This window comes from Lactuca virosa, chromosome 2 (assembly GCF_052849685.1).
Source record: "Lactuca virosa cultivar CGN04683 chromosome 2, Lactuca_virosa_CGN04683_v6, whole genome shotgun sequence".
In the NCBI taxonomy this organism is placed as follows: Eukaryota; Viridiplantae; Streptophyta; class Magnoliopsida; order Asterales; family Asteraceae; genus Lactuca; species Lactuca virosa.
In genome coordinates this window covers 239,021,754-239,039,475 of record NC_136427.1, presented here as the reverse complement: position 1 = coordinate 239,039,475, position 17,722 = coordinate 239,021,754, and the positions used below count along the sequence as shown (strand labels likewise).

The 17,722-nt window shown below is 34.7% G+C and overlaps 1 protein-coding gene and 1 non-coding gene across 2 annotated transcripts; one reads left to right on the top strand and one right to left on the bottom strand.

Moving 5' to 3' along the window:
- Positions 1 to 3,751: 3,751 nt before the first annotated feature.
- Positions 3,752 to 5,441, top strand: LOC145160577 (pectate lyase). The gene is made up of 3 exons (XM_079079844.1): positions 3,752 to 4,713; positions 4,812 to 4,950; positions 5,035 to 5,441. The coding sequence occupies exons 1-3, from the start codon at positions 3,857 to 3,859 to the stop codon at positions 5,254 to 5,256; spliced, it is 1,218 nt and encodes a 405-aa protein (XP_078935970.1). The 5' UTR covers positions 3,752 to 3,856; the 3' UTR covers positions 5,257 to 5,441.
- Positions 5,442 to 10,596: 5,155 nt separating this feature from the next.
- On the bottom strand, positions 10,597 to 10,668 carry TRNAT-UGU (transfer RNA threonine (anticodon UGU)). Its single transcript has one exon. It is a non-coding gene; the product is annotated as a tRNA-Thr (tRNA).
- Between the last annotated feature and the right edge of the window lie 7,054 nt (positions 10,669 to 17,722).

Sequence of the window (17,722 nt, the reverse complement as noted above, 5' to 3'; positions counted from 1 at the left end):
CTTTCTGTCTGAAGTCCTTCAGTTCCACTAAGCATTGCTTCACAGAGTTAACTTTTGTCTTCTCACTCCCCTGAAATTTCTCCTTGAGATTGTTCCAGATCTCCTTTGCAGTTGTACAACTCCTCACATAGTTGTAAACAACTGGAGGCAAAGCACCTCTTAGTTCTCTCACGCATCTCTTCTTTAGCTTTTTCAGACGATCAGACTGATTCTCAACTTCGGAACTTCCAGAAGATGATCCAATGGGTTGAACATTCGTTAGTGGATTGAGATTGCCAGAAATGCAATTCCACAGTTCGTCATCCAATCCATTGAGATAATCCTGCATACGATCAGCCCATTGATCGTAATACTCAGGGATTAGCATAGGAATTTTGGTGGATGATCCCAGAAGATGAGAAAATGAAGTCATGGAATTAAGATTGAAAGACGCCATTGATGTACGGAATAAATCCTTGAGAATTTTTGACGAAACTTTGAGAATTTGACAACAAACTATATGATTCAAATCAGAATCACTAGTAGAACACTCGATTCAATTATTCAAATGCAGAATCGAATCACAGACTTAGATCCAATGAATTTTTCACTTTCAAAAAGTGCGGAATTTCTTAAACCAAAAAGTTGATTTAAAAACTTTTGAAAAGATGAAAATCAGATCAGAGATATGATTCCTGCTCTGATACCAATTGAAGAATCAATTAATCGAGTAATGAATTAATCAGAGTATGAATTCAAGTAATGATGCGAGATTTAGACACAAGATGTAAATATGATATTGTTTCAGCTCTATTACGCTTTCAAGTTTTACAGAGTACAAGATGTAATTCTGTAAAAGACTTCATTACCATGACCCTAGTAAGCACTCCTATTTATAGGAGAGGAAAGCGTACAAAAAATATACTAAGGACTAAGCGTTAAGCTTCGAATACAATGCCCTAGTAAAATAGATTACAAAAATGTTCGAAAACACTAAAACATACTTCGACTAATTACAACATTTCGACTCTAACAATAAGAGATTAGACGATTCCCATAAGTTTGGTGATGATAAGTCTTAATATAGAATGATTAAAATTGAGAAGATTGAGAGGGTAAAAAAATGGAAAGGTCGCATAAGTAAGAAGAGTAAAGAATTTTATGACTCCTTAAGAACAAAAAGGGGTCAGTTTGAAGGAAGTAAGAAATGATTAAACGATATCAACCCAAGTATGGGTGCTAATGAAGAGTCTAGTCATGTGACGAGAGTAAATGAATTTAAGAGATGGATAGAGGGTTGAAACAAAATTTCGATTTAGAGAAAGAAAAACGACAAGAACACTACATTATGAGAAGATAAGATTAAAAAGAGGGTCACGAACATAGAAAGAAGATAAACTGTTGATTGCATTAGCAATCAATATGCTATTCATTTACAAAATGGTCTGTAAAGATCGTAATATAGATGTTGAGGATTAAATCTGATGTACTCACAGAGAGCCTTCACAATAAAAGTGAGATAGTTAACCAAGAACTCTATGGTATGAATCGAACGAGAGTGAAGGATAATAAGTACGGATACATACTATGCAAATGTAAAGAACGACTCCTTGGTAAGAGATAGAAACCCTATGATGGGTTATGAATCATAAGATTTGATCTACATTCTATGTAAAGAATGGAGGAAGGAGTGGAAATACCATAGCAAGAGAAGCAATGCATGCACAATCAGGGGCGAAGTATCTATGGGGCCAGGAGGGGCAGTGCCCCCCCTGATTTTTGGGCTAGAAATAGGAATTATACTTCAAAAAATTTAATTACAGGCCTGTTATCTTCAAACTTGGGCTTTGGCCCCTCCCGAATCAGACTCCAAGCAGCAAACATAGTCCGAATTCTCCAAGAAATAGTCCAGACTCCAGAAATCAAAATCGGTTCTTCCCCAATTCTGTTCGCTGAATCGCTGTTGTCTGATGTCGCTGTTGGCCTGTTGAGTCACTCGCTTCAGTTGCTTGGTCTCACACTCTCACTCTCGCCATCGCCCATCGCTAAGCGCCATTCACCAAAAATCAGGTATGGAATCCCGAATCTTGTTCTTTCTTTTCCAGTTCACTTGTTCTTTGTTCTGATTGAATGTTGTGTTGCACTGTTGCTGCTGTTTGCGAGTTTCTCCTGACTCCTCTTTTCTCACGGTCCAAACTCCAAATTAGGGGTTAGAGTTTCTCCTATCAATTTGTCAATTTGATTTATCACTTATCAGTATTCAATTATGATTTGTTTAGCCTTCTAGTCTATTTATTGTAAGCTGTAGGAATTAGGATAGTAGGACACTGGACAGGGGACACCAAACTGGAAGTATGGAATATTTTTATAAAATTGATTATTTTTATAAACTGAAAACCTTAGACTATTTTTTGTTATGCTTCAAACCTTAAACTAGACAGTTGACACCAAACTGGAAGTATTGATTTTGTTATGCTTCAAACAAAACTGAAAACAAAGATGGATGAAAACCTTAGACTATTTTTATAAAATTGATTTGGCTGTCAATTTGTCAATTTGATTTGGTTTCACTTTTCAGTTTTCACACACTGTTAATTGTTAAATGAGTTATTGGTTATTGTTCTAATTTTGATTTTGATTGAATCAATTGTTCCTTCATTTTGATTTTTATAGATATAATCATGGGAAAGATGAAAACCCTAGACTATTTTTACAAAAGAAAGGATTTTTATAGATATTTTATGCTAGATATAATCAATTGTTCCTTCATTTTGATTTTGATTTTGATTGAATCAATTGTTCCTTCATTTTGAGTTATTGGCTGAGTTGTAATTATTTTTCTAGGTGTTTTTGGTGTTTATTTGTTGAAAACAATTTGTTTTTTTTAAGAACGTTAATTTCAATTTATAATACTTTCGGCCCCCCTAGTTAATTGTTCAAGCTCCGCCACTGTGCACAATGCGCTAAGTAAGGGTTTAGACCCCAATGAACCGTAAGATAAAAATGAATGACACAAGGAAAATTAGGAAAGAAATCTAAGGAGACTTGGAATGAATTTGAATGTTGTAAACACTTCATTCTATACTTTTTTTCCCCTCAATTGAACCTTCCTCTAAATTTTATAATACATATTGTAATTTTATTATCGAATAAGGGATCCGATTACTAAAATAAAGCTTGAGCCACTAGTAGCTGAATTTCTTATTTGAAAATACATTATTTTCACATGTAATTTGCGCTTCTTATCTCGAAGACTATGTATTAACTTTATTAAAGAGCCGACAAAAATAAAAACAAGTTGCTTTTGTTGGCAACAGTCAAAGAGTGGGTCTCATGATAATAAGCAACTCCAAAAGTCATACAAATGCATGCCGTTTTTACCTTTTTTTACTGTTAAATTCTAATCTTTACTTAATTAGGCAAAATTATATATTGGTCCATTTCTATATCCATAATACTTACAAACTTAAAAATGCTAAGTTCTACTTGTGCAATTTGATATTTTAAGTTTTGTGTGTGTGTTTGGACTTAATTTGGCATATCTATGAGAAAAGAAAACCGTATTACATGTTATTAATTGTTTGTTCCATGGTTATGGGACAGTTTAATCTGGTTGCATATGATTCGATATGATGAATAATTGAATATAATAAAGTATTTAATTTTTGGACCACAAACTGTTAAGAGATCAAACCTAACCGATTAAACCGACTACAATGGGAACTCAAAGAAAAAATTAACCCCAATCCGCCCTCAAATTACACATTGGTCTCCAATACCAAATTAATTGCGCCATTTATCACGGCGCCATTGTTAGTATAAAAACACCCCCACAACACACTCTTCGAACTCACCACTCTCCTCTCCTCCTCCACAAATGGCGACCACATTTCTGCCATTGATCCTTTTGCTTTCCTCACTGTCTCTACTAACAATCGCTTCTTCTTCCTCATCCCAAAGAAACCCTGAATCAGTCGTGGAAGAAGTCAACCGGAGCATCAATGGCTCTCGGAGAAACTTGGGTTACCTCTCCTGCGGCACTGGCAACCCAATTGACGACTGCTGGAGGTGTGACCCGAACTGGGCCACCAATCGTCAAAGGCTAGCTGACTGCGCAATTGGGTTTGGAAAGGACGCCATCGGCGGGAAAAACGGACGGATATACGTCGTCACCGATCCCCGGAATGATAATCCGGTGAACCCGGTTCCGGGAACACTCAGATATGGCGTGATTCAAGATGAACCGTTGTGGATCATCTTTCAACGTGAAATGGTGATCCAATTACGTCAAGAGCTTGTGATGAACTCGTTCAAAACCATTGACGGAAGGGGTACCAATGTTCATATTGGTAATGGTCCATGCATCACCATACATGATGCTACTAACATCATCATCCATGGGATTCATATACATGACTGTGAGCAGGCCGGAAATGGCAACATCAGAAACTCACCACATCATTCCGGATGGTGGACTCAGTCCGATGGTGATGGGATTACCATAGAGTCAAGCAAACATATATGGATAGATCACTGTTCATTGTCTAATTGTCATGATGGACTCATTGATGTCATCCATGGATCCACAGCCATCACCATATCTAACAATTACATGACTCATCATGATAAAGTCATGTTGTTGGGACACAGTGATAGTTATACACAGGATAAACAGATGCAAGTTACCATTGCTTTTAATCATTTTGGTGAAGGTCTTGTTCAGAGAATGCCTAGGTACAACCATATAGTCAGTACAAGCACGTGATATATGCATGCATGATTTTAAATAAAGTTTTTGACTTTTTGAATAATGTCAAATATTCTTGTTGCAGATGTAGACATGGGTATTTCCATGTAGTGAACAATGACTACACCCATTGGGAAATGTATGCAATCGGAGGCAGTGCTTCGCCTACCATCTATAGCCAAGGCAATAGATTTACTGCACCCAATATCAGATTTAGAAAACAAGTATGGATACGGATACTTATAGTGATATTGATACTCATAACTCATATATTGATTGATACTAATGATGGATTAATGCAAATGCAGGTGACGAAGCATGAGAATGCAAAGGAAAGCGAATGGAAGAATTGGAATTGGAGATCGGAAGGGGATTTGATGTTGAATGGGGCATATTTCTTGGAGTCGGGAAAAGGTGCTGCTTCATCATATGCAAGAGCTTCAAGCTTAAGTGGCAGACCTTCTTCACTTGTGGGGGCGATGACTAGGACTGCCGGAGCACTTGCTTGCCGAAAAGGCTCTCAATGCTGATTGCTGATCATGGATGGGTTGTAGTTTTACATATGATGAACGCGATTTGACTTTCTTTGATGTTCTACGTTTTTCTTACTTATCTTGACTAAAAAGTCAACCTTTGTGCTTGGTTTTTCTTACTTATCAAGATGATGTTTTTTTTCATAGGAATTGAGAAATTAAGTGCGAAAGAGTTGAGCAAATGAATGTCTATCGTTTAGTTCTTTAGTTTCTTCAAGTATTTTGTACTGTTGGTTTTTTTTCTTTTGTTGAAAATATGTAAGCTATACTAAGATTTAAGCTTATGATTTATAAAATAAAATTACATTCCATTTAAGGAAACCTAGTCAAATAACATTATATCGAATGTCTTTTCTTAGATTTTTTAAATCATACATAAATATAAATATATAAAAATCTTAGCCAATTCAGAGTTTCATGTACTCTTATTTGGAAGTTATTATAAAATAAACCACTTGGGTTGTGATGACTTGGTAAGGCATGTGGAAGATATGATGGATAACTTATTGACCAATGTTCAAATCCTGGCACTACTCAGCCCTTATGGCCATGGAGGTTCGCCTGCAGTGACTCTAGGGCATGAAGCAAAGTCTCATGTTTGCAGCGGAGATTAGTCGGTGCGCGAAAGCTGGCCCGAAAATCCTCGTTAGGGAAGTTCCTTTTCCAAAAAAAGTTATTATAAAATAATAATAAGTAATCACTTATAATATAATGTGATTAATCTTGGAATTTGAAGCTAAAAATAGATTGACATATATATTGTTTAAATGTCTAAATTTAAGATATGATAATGTATTATATCAATATTTTTTCACAAAATACTTATTAACAAATCTGTTAAAATTAGATGATCAGTTTTGTTACAGATAGTATTAATTTGATATCTAAAACTGATTATTTAATCTTAAAGTTCAAACAATATAAAATTGATTAATGCAACTTTAAAACATAATAATTAAATACCCATAGATCCATAAACAAGCAACTCATGCATAAAAGTATGATCCAAATGTTACACTTTACACAGATCTAGCTACACTACTGTGATGATTGATCAACTTGCAAATAAAGGTGAAAACAGTTTTGAGTAGAAATATTTTTGATATTTTATTTTTTAGTTAAAAGACTTTGTTGTTATTTTCTAATTTTGTAATAGGAGGAAAGGAATTAATGAAGGAGTGGGCTTATCGGGCCGTCAATCATGGGGTGGGTCCATGAGGCCACGAGATTTCAACATTAATAATTAAGGCGCATGGATTTGGAATTGGAAATGGAAATGGAAAGTACACTCCATTCATATGATATTCTCTTTGCTTTTATTCTACTGGATATAAATAATTGCTTTTTGCCTTTTCATATCTACATCTTCCGTTTCCGTTATGAAAAATAAATAATTTAATATTTGTTTAGTAAAATAGTTTATTTAATCATTAAAAATTTCTATCGCTTATTAAAAAAACACAATCAAATTACCAAATTTTGATTATCAAGATTAAAAAATCAAGGGAATTATTATATTTTCTTTATTATTTTTCAAAAGCCATACTTAGTTTAGAATAATAACAATACATTTACCTTCTAAAATATCCTATCAAAATGGGTTTCCTTTTCAATTTTCCAAATTTATTAAATAAAATCAACCAACTTTTTTTTTAATTATGCAATAAATTTCAGCCTTACTTTTCCCCCCTTCTTTTTAAAGACCTTTTTCTAAATTTTACTTATTCACCTATAGAATTACTAAGTTATTTCCAAGTTTTCCATCTTAACAAGAGGTAAAGAGACATCGGCAATAGACTTAGGAGTGAATATGGTGTGGTTTAATGTTGATTTTTACCTAAATTGAATTGCAAACCACGGATATTGGTTTCTTGATTTTCAAAAACGAAGCCGCACAAAACCTATCGGTTGCAGTTTGTTGGTTTTGGGTTTTAACCAACGTTGTTTGGTTTTTTTAAACTCAAACCACAACTATAAAGTTTTATACTAAAAAAAAGGAGTTTTGGTCTCCCAAATTAATATGGAATTCAACTCTAAATCTTAAGGTTTGTAGGACGTTATTGGAACTTTACAGATGAAGAAACTAAATGATTTTATATCCCTCAATCGATGTGAGATTAGATGTAATGTAGTTTAAAAGGTCTGCAAATAAATCAATACATTTACGACTAGAGAGGAAATAAATTTATAACCATAGAGGAAGAATGATTTTTACTATATCAACGGATGTGGGATGAATAAACCACAACAACTAAAAATCTAGTAAAATAGGAATCTTCAATTCATATGTTTACCACCTTAACCAACTCACCATGCTACTAATATGCTATGGAATTACACAAATTTGTATATAATATATGTAAATTAAATTATTTATAAGTAGTTTATACAAATCGGTGTCATTCGATTTTTTGTGGGTTTCTAATTCCTAAAACTAAAATCGAATCGAATATTTTGGATTTTGAAAAGTAGGAAACAAACCATCGATTTTATGTTCGGTTTCAGTTTTTCGGTCTCAATTTTTGTCGCGGTTTTTTGGTTTGTGGTTCGATTTTTGTTCACTCATAGTTTCGATTTTTTGTCATATCATAACAACAATAATAAAATGATGTTGTGAAAATTTTAATTGTATTCATATTACCAAGGTCGTATGATAAATGGCATTACAAAAATAGGTTCGATTTGACTCGTATCAAATCCTCTACCACTATCATAATCTAGAAAAGAAAAAAACTTGCAATTGCAGCAACAGCACTAGCGGCAGATAACTTCGAGCTAGTGGATGCACCATCTTCAACATCATCATCCAACGATTCTTCTAATGTCGGTTGATCACCATAATCATCTGAGTCCGATAGTGGTGAATCGTCTCCCGGCGAAGCAGTAGAATCCGGCGAAGACGGGCTAGCGGCTGACCCGTCAGAAGGGCTAGGCGATGAGATGTCACCGTTTGATGGGGAGGAGGAAGGAGTGGAGAAAGAGGGGGATAGCGAAGATGAAGGTGATAAACTTGGAGATTTAGTTTTTCGATGGTTGGTTGGCGATGGTGACGAGGCCTTGCCGGAGCCGTGCGGTGATGGAGCCACCTTCGGGGTGGGACTTGGTGTTGGGGCGGCGGTGATGAGGCTGAGAAGGGCGGTGAAGATGATAGCAAGGACAACCAATTGGCGTGTCATGTTGGATTATTTGTACTTATTGAAATGATTTGACTAAAAATGCATTGATCTACATTTACATACGAGATAATATGTTGCTTATTTGAAAATTGAAAGGTGGGCGAAGTTTGTTTGAAGTTTTTATACCGTTGAAACAAAGAGAAAGAAAGACGAAGAGATTGTGAGGTGTGGATATAACTTAGGAGAGAATTATGGGGTTCTTGTTTTACCGATTCAAACTACTCTCAAAAAAGGAAAATAACAAATTTTGTTTCACACCTTAAAACCCATCAACTTTCAAAAATCGGTCTATTAACCACCAACTATTGGGATCATGTATATGGTTCTAAGTATGGTCTATGGCCAAGCATTTATAATGCGTTTGTTAGGCATGAATGGAGTTAGATAAGACTTGTTAGATCCTGTTATGTTTTGTCTAGTCCTCTCCTCCATAACAAAACGGTGGCTTAACAATTTTGTTTGTCTTCTATACAATACAAGAAACTAGGTTCATGGCTGCTTGCTAAATCCTTTTAAATCTACATGTCTAGGACAAAAACCTCATTCGCCAAAAGTACATGACTCTCATTTCGTTTGTCAGATTTCATGGGATTTAACCGGAATGGAATTCCATTGCATTCCAATCATTACATCTGGTTGCAAATGAGTAAGTAATTGAAGTCTGTTGGAATTATACAAAATCCTATGACCAATGGATTTTAACATTCCATCTTATTCTTAAAACCCACAGAATTCATTTGCATGCATTTTCTCTTAATTAAAAATACTTGTATACCCATATAACCCTAGAATTTTGCAAGTAAACACCCATTCAATTTCCTCCCAACCAAACACGGGGCATGACATAATCCAATTCCTTCATATTCCAAATTCTTCAAATTTCAATAATTCAATTACTTTGACAGAATCCACTTCCTTCCAAAACAATCTGTGAACCAAACCTCCCCATGAAACTTTTAGGAACTATATGTAGCTTATCAATGCCAGTCTACCAAACTATTATTTGTAGCACATATACTCAAATTTGTAGCACATATACTCAAACAACAAAAGCAATTTTGGTTAATCCAACCACAGATCATTGCCTAAAAGCTCAAATCTATCATCTCTAGCATCCAGAAAATGGAATTAACTTATAGATTGCATTTAAAGGGCGCCTTAGATGCAGAACAAAAACATATATAGAACAACAAGATCCAGCAAGATAATATCAGTAGGCATAGTTTGGCTATACATGGAATTGAGGGCTCATCAAACATGATAGACGACAGTAAGTTCAATTCATATCAAATTACTCCTGAAACCTCCAAAATTCAAAACACAAAGATACCATTTTAACTGATATTGATGTTTGAACTCACAGCCTAAGGCTAAGGGTTGTAGAGATACCATTGGATCAAAGACCACGTGGTCGATACAAATCTGAATTATTAAGCACTTTCAATTCGAGAAATGAAATAAAATTAGGTCATGAAAATTGGTATTTCCGGAAAGTGAAATCAAAAGAGGGGATGTTACAGAAATTAAGGTAGATTTTTCTCTTGAATCAATAAGAAATCCAGCAAAAAACGATAACCTAACATTCTCACCAGATTGAAGAAAAGAAACTATGTTTTCCTCCGCAGACGCTTCCTCAGCTTCTTCAATTTGTGCTTGTTCATCTTCTTCTTTCTCTTCTTCTTCACACTATCAGCCCAAATCCCTCGTTCATCATCGCCCGAAACAATGTCTTCTTCAGGTACAACATGTTGAATAAACCCAAGTTGAGAAATTGGATTCAAAAAACTCTCAAACGCAAAAGTCGGGTAGAAAGCTGAAAGATGAGGAGGATTAAGATTTGATTCATCAGTAGTTTTGGGTAGGCCATTGAAGAAGGGGATCGGAGCGACGGTTGGTCCCGGTTTGGGATCGAGTAAATGGGACGACGGGGAGAGAATTCGTCTGTTTAGATTGGTAATCAGGCTTGTACTGGATTGCTTTTTTCTAACAAGCTTTTGAAGAAAGGAAGCCATTGATGAGAGGTAGAAGATGAAAACATAAGTTTACAAAGGATCCATCCCGGTATTGTTTGTGATTTGCTCTTTAGGGTTTTAGTGAGTTTTAAATTGGATACTCAAAAACAAAAAAGATAAAGGTTGGAGAAAAAGTAAATAAAATCAAATGCCCCCATGCAGGATCGAACTACAGACCTCCAGTTTACAAGACTGGCGCTCTACCACTGAGCTATAGGGGCTTTGACGTTGAATAAACCACCACCCGATTTGAAATATGCTTTTCTACAACAGATTTATAAAGACTTGTCCATTTAAAGTACCAATTTCTGTTTATTAAATTAAACAAACCAGGGAAGATCGGAGATAAACTACTAAGAAAAAACTGACTATCCAAGTCAATAAATTTGGTCATCCAAGATGTGGTGATGTTAGAGTTATCATCACAAAAGATTATTAAAAAGTATGTGATATTTGAGCCCAAAATCAATTTTCAATAAACAAAAATAAGCATCATGTGAATATAATCGTTGAGACAGGTTCACAGTGATTTTTTTAATGGAAATCTCATGTTTTTATTTTTGATTTCTTTTATCGGAAACTTTAATCGATCTCTTTAAAAGAAGAGTTTTGTTTGTGTTGATAGACTTATCATGTAAACATTGAATATTGTGATAAAAAAAAATGACTAAATTTACTTTCTTTATATTATAATAACTATAGGTTACAACCCATAGGTAAAATATTTTTAATATTTTATCTTTATTAAATTAATAAGATTAAAGTTGTTTTTTTAACTTTTGTATTATTTTTTAAGATTAATATATTTATTTATTTGAATATCCGAAAATAAAAACATTTAATATAGTTATGATTTATAAAGCAAAATATAAATTTGAATAAAGTGTAAACAAAAACACAATTAATAATGAAAATAACATTGATATAAAAAAAATAAAATATAACTCAAATGCAATAAAAATAAATAAACACAACTCATTAAATTTGTTGTTTTACTAAAATACAAACACCATAGAAAATGCAGTGGATTTCTATTTTCATTGTTCATTCTTCCATGCTTTTACTTTTTTGTTTAAATTAAAAAAATATTAAAAAAAACTAAAAACCATTAAAAAAAATGATAAAAAAGTTATGCACCCTATTTTCACCTTTATTTCTCTTTTATTGCCCCGTATATGTTTCTCCCTGAACTCCATATTTGCCAACTCCAAGCTATATGAATTTTATGTAATGTTAGAATTTATATAATACTTCAAGGAGGTTACATCTTCCAAAGCACAACCAAGTTTAAATCTTAATAACCATAATGCATCTTTTTTGGATCATGTAGCATTCCGTTTGAAAATAAATAAATAAAATTAAGTAAAATAAGTAAATAAATGATAAACCCTAAAACCCCGATATGTAAATGATATTTTTATATTATTTTATCGTAGCCATAAATCCATAACAATTTATTAGTGTTAGCCATGGGAGTTAAATGTTATAATTTTGGGAATTTGGAGTCTAAATTGTATCAATTGGACTTATATTGAATAATTTTTGGAAGCAGGGGCTAAAGGGTAAAATCTGGATTTGGATTGTAATGATTTGAGAAGGAGGGGCCGAATGTGTCAAATGGAATGAAGTTTTAAAATGGATTCGGGGTTTAAGATCGTCACTTCCCTTCCCCTCGTCGCATACCCCGAAACCCTAACCCTAAACTATTTTAGTCGCCACCTCTACCACCCTTGTCCTTCCAGCCGTCGCCACTGCTGTCGAAGTCAGGAACCACCAGGTCGTGTATCGATGTTGTCGTTTCCGTTGTTGCTGAGGACAAAGACCGACGATTGGACGTCGTTTCGGTCGGGAGTTCGGAAAACCAAGTCGTGGTCGTCGCCGCTGCTATCAACGAAGGCGAAGAACGCGTCTGGGGCCGCCTTTGTCCGCTCCGGTATCGACGCAAAATGCTTTCCTTCCACCCTCTCCGTTCTACCGTCACTTTTTCGTATGCATCGCCATCGCCTCTTCAGCGGCTGTTCCGTCCTGTTGTCGTCCTCCGACTGCCACACGTCACCTCGAGGATGGCTGAGTTGGGTGTGTATTTCAGCATTGCATCTCATGTTCGTGTTCGTGTTTGTGTGTTGCTGTTGCAAGCCGTGTGTGGGTGTTTGTATGTCCGGAAAGCGTGACGGACCACCATGGCAGCCAACCATGGTGGCTGTCGCCCTTATTGTCATTTTCTACCGTCACCAACCACAGTGAGAGGTGGTTGTGTGTGTGTTATGGTGTTTATGTGTGTTTTTAATGGAATGAGATTGTATGAGCATTTCTTGGCTGTAAAATTGAAGGAAACCCACCACCACCACCACTAAAAATGGTGGTTGCTGCCTCCTGCCGCCATGTACCACCACCGACCACCACTGCCCAAAACAGTGGGTGGTGCCCGACCTATTAAGCACTAAATTATCTAAACAATTAACTTTAATCCGAGTGGCACGAGTTTGGGGTTGGAAACCCTAATTAGGGTTTAGAAAACCCTAACGTAAGAATCCCTAGTTTTTGGGAGTTGGTCGGGACCCGTGTTAATAGTGCCCTTACAATTAACTTAATGCATTTTGGGCTTAATGGGTTAAGTGTTCTTACTTAACCCTAACCGTCTTTTTATGTGAAAACCCTAATCATGTTTGGGCTTCGAGTTGGGCCTTTCTTTTAGGCTTAGGTGTTTGAGTTTTTGTTGGGCCATCTGAGAACAAGTGTATGGATTAGGAAAATTAGATGGGCTTTAGGGTAATGCCCATGTAAGGGGTTTGGGCCCAATTTGGAAAATTGGGCCATAATTGGGCCTTGGTTGACCATTTGACTTTTGGGCCTCCAGAATGTGAGTTTGGGCCTTGGTCTTGGACCAAGCTAGGTTAGGGGTGAAATAGTCTTTTTACCCGAAGTATAGATTTATGATTATGCATTGGAACCAAATTGTTAATTGGTTTTGTTTTGATGTTGATAGTTCGGGGATCTGTCAGCCAACAGCCAAGGGTTTTCTGTATGATTCAGCAATGTGAGGCGAGTCTTCTCACTATATCCATGGGTCAAAGGCACCATGCCGGCCCATTACTTGTTATGTGGAATTCTAGTTGTCTTTGTAATACTTGCATGGAAGACCATGGGGGAGCCCATGACAATTGAATATAAAACCATGGGGGAGTCCATGGCATTTGGATATAAGACCATGGAGGAGCCAATGGCACTTGGATATCAGACCATGGGGGATCCCATGACATTCCTGGTAAAGACCATGGGGGGAGTCGATGGCAACTATATGTATGTCGCATGATATTCTGTAGATTATATTTTGTGGATGATATTTTGTGGTTGTATGCTATGTGATATTTTGGGGAACTCACTAAGCTTTGTGCTTACGGTTTTCAGTTTATGTTTCAGGTACTTCGGTTTTCAAAAGGAAGAGCTCGGCTTGATCACAACGTATACACCCATGTTTTCCACAATTCGTGATTTTGGGAATGTACTCTGATAACTGTTTTACCCTTATATATTTTTAAATGTTTTAATAAATAATGAATTAGTGTTTTGTATATAATAAAAATGAAATTTTTACCCTCGCATTTTGGGATGTTACAAATCAATGAAATATCGATAGAATATTATTTATTAAAAATTAAAAATCAAGCTGATTAAAGTATACTTTGAAAACCAAAATCAAACATTGGCAACCAAAATCAAGTAACTAAGAGTATAAACTTCTTTAACTAAACTACAGTATGATGATAAACGAAGAAAGTTGAACATAATATATGGTGATTCCCTTCGATTTCCTCTTACATTACTGTTAGAGCTTGCAAACAAAGCATATCATGTTCGTCATTTTATTTAAAATTGGTTACCAGTTAGTCATCAATTTTCAATCATATACAAACGTGCTTACCACACAATCAATGTTGGTAAATAAACAAAAGTACATTTTTATTTCAGAGGGATGCAATAAAAAATATAAAGAAGGTCATAGTCACATACATAACACATCGTTATTTATCCTTGAAGCATTTAAGAGTTCTTGATGCTCGGTCACAACATTGGCCTTGTTCTTATCGAATAATAACTCACTTTGATATGTTTCCTAAGATTGTAAGTTAATTAAAAAGATAATATTGATTTCAGATGCAACGAATAATCAAAGATATATATCGTGTTTTCACTTTGATGTTTCAGGAGGATGGACCAAAAAGGTAAATTTTAGAGGTGCAAAAAAATTGAAACCGAACCAAAAAATCAAACAATTTTAAAAATCCAACAGTTTTGGTTTTTCAAAAAAACTAATTTTTATGCTATGTTTGATTTCCGGTATATAATGGCAACTTACTTAAGTTCGTTACCTATAATAGCAACATATTACAGTGAACTCCATACATGTGTAAAACATATCACATCTGGTACTATTAGTTTCAATGTTAATGTTGCCAGAACAACATCAAGAAAAAAATTTAATGAAAAAAATGAAAAGGTAATCATACCATAGTTTTGTTGTACCATGGTTTCTAAGGGATGTGGAACTCATGTACTATGTAAGCATCTGATAACTTCATGAAAGTCATTTCTCTAATATGAATGGTACTTCTATGTTAAAAGCAGTATCAAAAAACAAAAGAGCAAAACGTAAAAACTTATTCATCCACTTAATGCAGTCTTGAAACATATTTGCATACATTACCTTCTACATCCCATAATCATGAAATACATCGGTCATTAAAGAGAGAGCTTGAGGCATAACTTCATGAAACACGAATTCTTTCAATTATGTTGTAGAAGTTTCTAGCTCCTATTGAAGAAACGACTTCCATATTGATCCGAATTTTTCAAAGAAAGTTTCGGTTCTACTAATTAGGTATTTTTTTTATCAAAAACATTGTTAGACAACAATGTAATGATATAAACATGAATTAAGCAACATGCCCGAAACCAAACTCAGCTTTCATTGTTCAATAGTAACATCCGACAATTTGAACCTCCGACCACTTTGTTCATCGCTTGATTTATTGTAGGTTTAGCTTTAAGAATCTAAAGAACGAAACAGTTCGATAAGAATGATATGATTATGCCATCTAAAACATAATCGATCCCCAACTCTTACAATTATAGCAACACATACCTAAAATTTAAAATTTTGATCAAAAAAGATAATTATAAGTGAACTAACATCAGTTGCGAAAAATCAAAAATTACCTACATCATTCATATAAGTAAATGATCGAATAGTTGGTTGGTAAATGAAAATCCAAGATCAACTGCAAAAGGTAATAAATTGATGAAATCGAAGGACAATGAAGCCATGAAGTTCAATACTAACAAAACAAACGCAAAGAAGAAAGAGAACAAAAAATCATACAAACCTGAAATGATTGAGGTATATATGGAGTGGAATGCAACAATCGATAATTGAGGAATGTTTGTTGATTTTTTTGGGAAACAATCGGTATTGGAGGAATTTTTGCTGATTCTTTTGGGATACAATCGGTATTCAAAAACAATTAAGTTGTATTTTATCGTGTACCGAAATAACAATGCTGATTTTAAGGCACAATCAGTTTCATAGCATTAAAATAATATATTAAATGTGTGAAGGGTATAATGGTAAAACCACTTTTGGCTGAAAACGATTATGGAAGAGGCATGTGGAGAAGAAAGACTCTTTTATTAAGACAGGTAGAGTAGATTAATTTAATGTTTTACAAAACCAGATGGCCCCACATACAACCCTGCCCTCACGATGTTGCTCATCCCCTTACCGTCATCAAACCACTGCCACCTCAGGTGACCCATCATCTTTTCGGCGAACTCTCCCACCTCACCTTCATCCTTCTCCTCCCCCCTCCACATTACGCAAATTTGCTATGAACTATGTATATAATAATGTTATATGCTCCATAGTCTCATAAAAATGTTTATTTTTCTTCTAATTCTTCTCCATCTGGGAGGTACCCGACCTTCACCAATAAGTTAATAATACATCGGAACTTATATATAGTATACAAGAAAAGCCATATATCAGTTAACATTTTTTCTATGATGGATTTGAGGTTAGATGGTTATAATATGCAATGATCTCACACTTATAAAATTTACTTGTTCACTGGAAATCGTTTAACTAGAAATCAATTATGAGTTTGCCTTCATTAATGTCAACATTGTTGTTATATAAACATCTAATATTTCTCCAAACTATGAATCTAAAACTAAATCTAATCGAAGTATAGATATCATTGCTAAATCAATTTCAATGAACAGAAGAACAAAAAAGCATTACTAAGTTGATTAAGTCACCACTTGTTGCAGGGGCATATTTACTATGTTGCACGGGGTAGCACAGGCTACCCCTCAAATTTTCCCGTCAAATGTAAATTTAGTGAAAATTTGTCAAAATCCGTCACAAATCCATTGGAAATCCGTCACAAATCCGTTGCGAATTTTGTCACAAATTCGTCGTAAATCCATTGGCAATCCATCACAAAGTATGATAATTGTGGATTTAGTGTAAATTCGTCGGTTTATTGACTATTTTGTGACGGAAATTATTTTGTGACGAAAATTGTCTTCAGAAATGAATTTTTTCTAGTAGTGTAACCCCTGACTTTTCTTTCTAGATCCGCCATGGATCCGCCACTGACTTGTTGCTTGTCTAAACTTTTTCATTCAATAAAACTATAACTCAAACATGTAGGATTAAAAAATACACAAAACAATTAAAAGAGGCAGAAGAATGTCGAAATCGATATTGGTGTGGTGTCATTGGTAGTCGACGAGAAGAAAAGAAAGAGAAAAGGGTGATCGATGACATGAGTTGTCTAGGGTTCAAGCGACTGTTGAGTGATCACAAAGTAGCACTAAATTGAAAGATAAGGGTGTTTCCATGTCCAATCCAAGCATATCTAAGGCTCGGGTCAAGATAAAAGAAGGGCCCATTTGGTCACCAGTTGTTCAAATCTTATGTGGCTTTCATATATTCGTACACATCATATTATGGAAATCTTTTTAAAATAATTTCATTGCTAATTTCTTAACTATAAAAACCTCCTAGTATTTTTATAGTTTAAATGTTTTTTTACCAAAAAAACAAAATTGATAGATTTAAAATCGTTGATTGGATTGTTGATTAAAATGAAAGAAATTTAAAATACTCTACAAAAATTATTGTTTAATCCATTATTTTTGGGTTTTAAAATACCCTAAAAAATGTAACATCCCAAAATCATGACAAAATTTTTCATTTTTAAGACCATTCCA

Excerpts from the sequence above, each read along its gene's own strand:
- LOC145160577 (XM_079079844.1), top strand. The coding sequence starts at position 3,857 with ATGGCGACCACATTTCTGCCATTGATCCTTTTGCTTTCCTCACTGTCT. Across the intron at positions 4,714-4,811 it reads CTTGTTCAGAGAATGCCTAG|ATGTAGACATGGGTATTTCC; the intron begins GTACAACCATAT and ends TTCTTGTTGCAG. Across the intron at positions 4,951-5,034 it reads ATATCAGATTTAGAAAACAA|GTGACGAAGCATGAGAATGC; the intron begins GTATGGATACGG and ends ATGCAAATGCAG.